The following is a 2,987-nucleotide window of genomic DNA, read 5'->3' as shown; positions in this document are numbered from 1 at the left end:
CCGCTCTCTCCTGTAGGAGCTGTCACTCTGCTAAGCCTGTGTCTGCTGTTTGGTTACGGGGCGTCTCTACTCTGCAACCTCATCGGCTTTGTTTACCCCGCATATGCTTCGTGAGTACCGAATGGTGTCCACGCGGGGGCCGGGCGGGGTCCCCGGGGCCATCCCTGACCCTGCTGCGCCGTCCCACAGAATCAAAGCCATCGAGAGCCCAAGCAAAGAGGACGACACTGTCTGGCTCACCTACTGGGTGGTGTTCGCCCTGTTCGGGCTGGCCGAGTTCTTCAGCGATCTACTCCTGTTCTGGTTCCCTTTCTACTACGCGGGCAAGGTGGGCACAGCCCTGGCGCCCACAACACGGGGGTCCCCGGGAGGAGTTGGTCACCCAGCCTGGGGGCCGGGTGGGGAGGAGACCAGGAGTCCGGGGGTGAGGGGGAGACTCAGCCCCTTCCCCGGGGGAAACAGGCTCAGCCCAGGGGGTGTCTGATGGTGGACAGCCAGTGCCTGCCCAGGCACCGCGTGTGACTCCACCGCCGCCTGTCCCGCAGTGCGCCTTCCTGTTGTTCTGCATGACTCCCGGGCCCTGGAACGGGGCGCTCGTGCTGTACCGCCGGGTCATCCGGCCGCTGTTTCTAAAGCACCACGCGGCCGTGGACAGCGCTCTGAGCCACCTAGGCGGGCGACTTCTGGACACGGCAGCCGGAATAACCAGGGACCGTGAGTGCTCGCGGGCTGCGGGGCTGTCTCTGCCTTTTGCCTCCCGGGTCTTGGCCTGTCCGTCTGTCTGTCCGTCTGTCTGTCCCATCTCCCAGTCCACCCGCCCTGCTCATCCTCTCCCATCCTCCCCTCCTGACACTGCCCTCTGGCTGGCATCTTGGTTGCCCCCTCCGGCCTGTGCTGTCCGCCTCTCACTGTCTGCCTCTCTCTTCCTGGCTCTCGGGAACCAGTCCTGCAGGCCCTGTCCCGCAGCCGGGCTCTTGTCACCCCAGCGGCTGTGGCAGGGTCCTCCACTGCTCTTGGAGCCGAGTGTACGTAACTCTCCGGGGGAGGTAGGGGCTGTGCGTGTGTGTGTGTGAATGTGTGTGCAATATGCATACATGCATGTGCGTGTGCATGCACTAGTGCATTGCATGTGCATGTGTGTATGTGGCCATCACACACATGCTGCCCTGCGTGTGCACACCTCTGTGTGTGCGTATGTGTGCACGTGTGTGCAATGTGCATATATGCATGCATGTGTGTGCGTGCATGGACATCACAGACGTGCTGCTCTGTGTGTGCACGCCTCTGTGTGTGTGTGAGTGCATGTGCTCTGCTGTCTCAGTTTAGCATGGCCACCTGGCCTCTCAAGCTAACCCAGCACTCACAGCCTCCTTCCCACTCTCCAGCAGCTTAGCAGAGCCCCAGGGGCCCAGCCACCTCATGTCACCTGCCCCTCTCTCTGCAGCCCAGTCCGGCCTGACCCAGCCACAGACGGACAATTGAAGCAGCCCGCTGCCCCTGGCGAGGATCTCCTGGCTGGCAAGAAGGGGGCCACATCAGGCACCTCCAAAGAGTCCTCGACGGATTCCCGGACAGAGCTCCCCTCCCGCCCCTCGGGTCCAGACAAGCCTTTGGGGGTCCCCTTAAATGCCACTTCAGCCAACTCCCAGTCTCGCTCCTCAAGCACCCCCAGCTCCGGGTCCCGGGGCCAGCTGCCCTCCGGCTCTGCCAGTGGCTCCCAGCTGCCCAGCAAGGCCAGGGGCCAGCCTCGGTCACAAGGCAACTCCTCCAGCCAGCCCCAGCAGCGTACTCCGCCCCCCAACACTTCCTCCGGCCCCTCACAGATGGCCCATCGGTCCTCGGGGTCCACCCACCGTTCCAGTGCCCCCACCAGCCAGGTGCCACCCCTGGTCCAGTCTCCGAGTGGCACTATCATCCCCATGCAGCCTGCCAGCAAGGTCCCCAGCAAAGTCCCCAGCAAGGCACCGAGTGAGCCAGGGGACACAGCCCCCAAGACCAGCAGATGGCGCCGGAAGCGGTCCTCGAAGCCACCAGCCAGCAGCCCCTCGGTGCTGCTGACCGTCCCCTGCCACTCTGAGTCCTCTCTAGAGTACTCCTCCGAGTCCACCACCGAGGTCACCTGTAGCTGGCCGCACCACAGACACAGGCTCCAGTGCCTGCAGCCCTGCTGGCGCCTCAAACACCTGGCCCGCTGGAGCCGGCAATAAAGCGCGTCCCGACCAGGCTCGCCGGGCACGGCCTCATTTCATCAGGAGTGAATGCCGCGCAGAAGGGGAAACTGAGGCCCAGAGAGGCAAATCCTCCCACTCGAGGTCTTGCCAAGTGGCCAAGACTAGTTGTCAGGCGTGTTCGTGTTAACCCCCTTCTTTTAAAAACTCTTCCAGAAAAGAGAAATGGAGAAAATGCCCCTGATCTCACTTGGGTCCCCCGCAGCCCAGAAGCAGATGTTGAAAGAATTTGAGTCCTGGCCCTTTATCTGGGAGGGGATCCCAGGAAACTCCAGTGCGGAGCGGGGATGCCAGGCGGGGATGCCAGGCGGGGAGGGGGAGGGAGTCAAGGAAGGGGGGCGTGGCCATGCCAGCAACCCCTGTGGGCACCTGGAGCTGCGACCAGGCATTGAAGGCACACCCGAGACCCATCCTGCCCACCTAGCGACGGAGCCGGACTATTTATCTGCTCACTCCTGTTGGCCACGGGGGAGGGCTGGTCTCAGGTGGGGCGACCATTAATTCTGGCCAGTGCTCCCTGCAGGTGGGGTGGGGTCCGGGGCCAGAGAAAGCATCCCATAGGGAGACATAGGGCTGGCAGCTGGGGCCAGACTGGCGTTCGTGGGACTGAGAGAGGGGATATGGGGGGCACCGATGAGTCTTCTACAACCCGCATTTTGTTTGAAGCTAGCCTGACCCTGATAACAAAAACAGGTAACGACAGAGCCAGGAAGGAGGTGAGGAGCCTGTTTGCCAGATGTAGATGCAACACGTCTAAGC

General features: G+C 62.8%; 1 protein-coding gene across 1 annotated transcript; it reads left to right on the top strand.

Annotated features, from left to right (window-relative positions):
• Window positions 1-15: 15 nt before the first annotated feature.
• On the top strand, window positions 16-2,224 carry LOC103584001 (receptor expression-enhancing protein 6-like; the record flags this gene model as incomplete). Its single annotated transcript, XM_008565154.1, has 4 exons — window positions 16-110; window positions 190-328; window positions 546-714; window positions 1,445-2,224. Coding segments are annotated over 4 exons (441 nt in total), but the record flags the coding sequence as incomplete, so codon positions are not given.
• Window positions 2,225-2,987: the final 763 nt, after the last annotated feature.

This window comes from Galeopterus variegatus, unplaced genomic scaffold (assembly GCF_000696425.1).
Source record: "Galeopterus variegatus unplaced genomic scaffold, G_variegatus-3.0.2 Scaffold34035, whole genome shotgun sequence".
Taxonomy (NCBI): domain Eukaryota; kingdom Metazoa; phylum Chordata; class Mammalia; order Dermoptera; family Cynocephalidae; genus Galeopterus; species Galeopterus variegatus.
The sequence above is the reverse complement of the archived record's forward strand: the minus strand, read 5'-3'. Positions and strand labels throughout refer to the sequence as shown.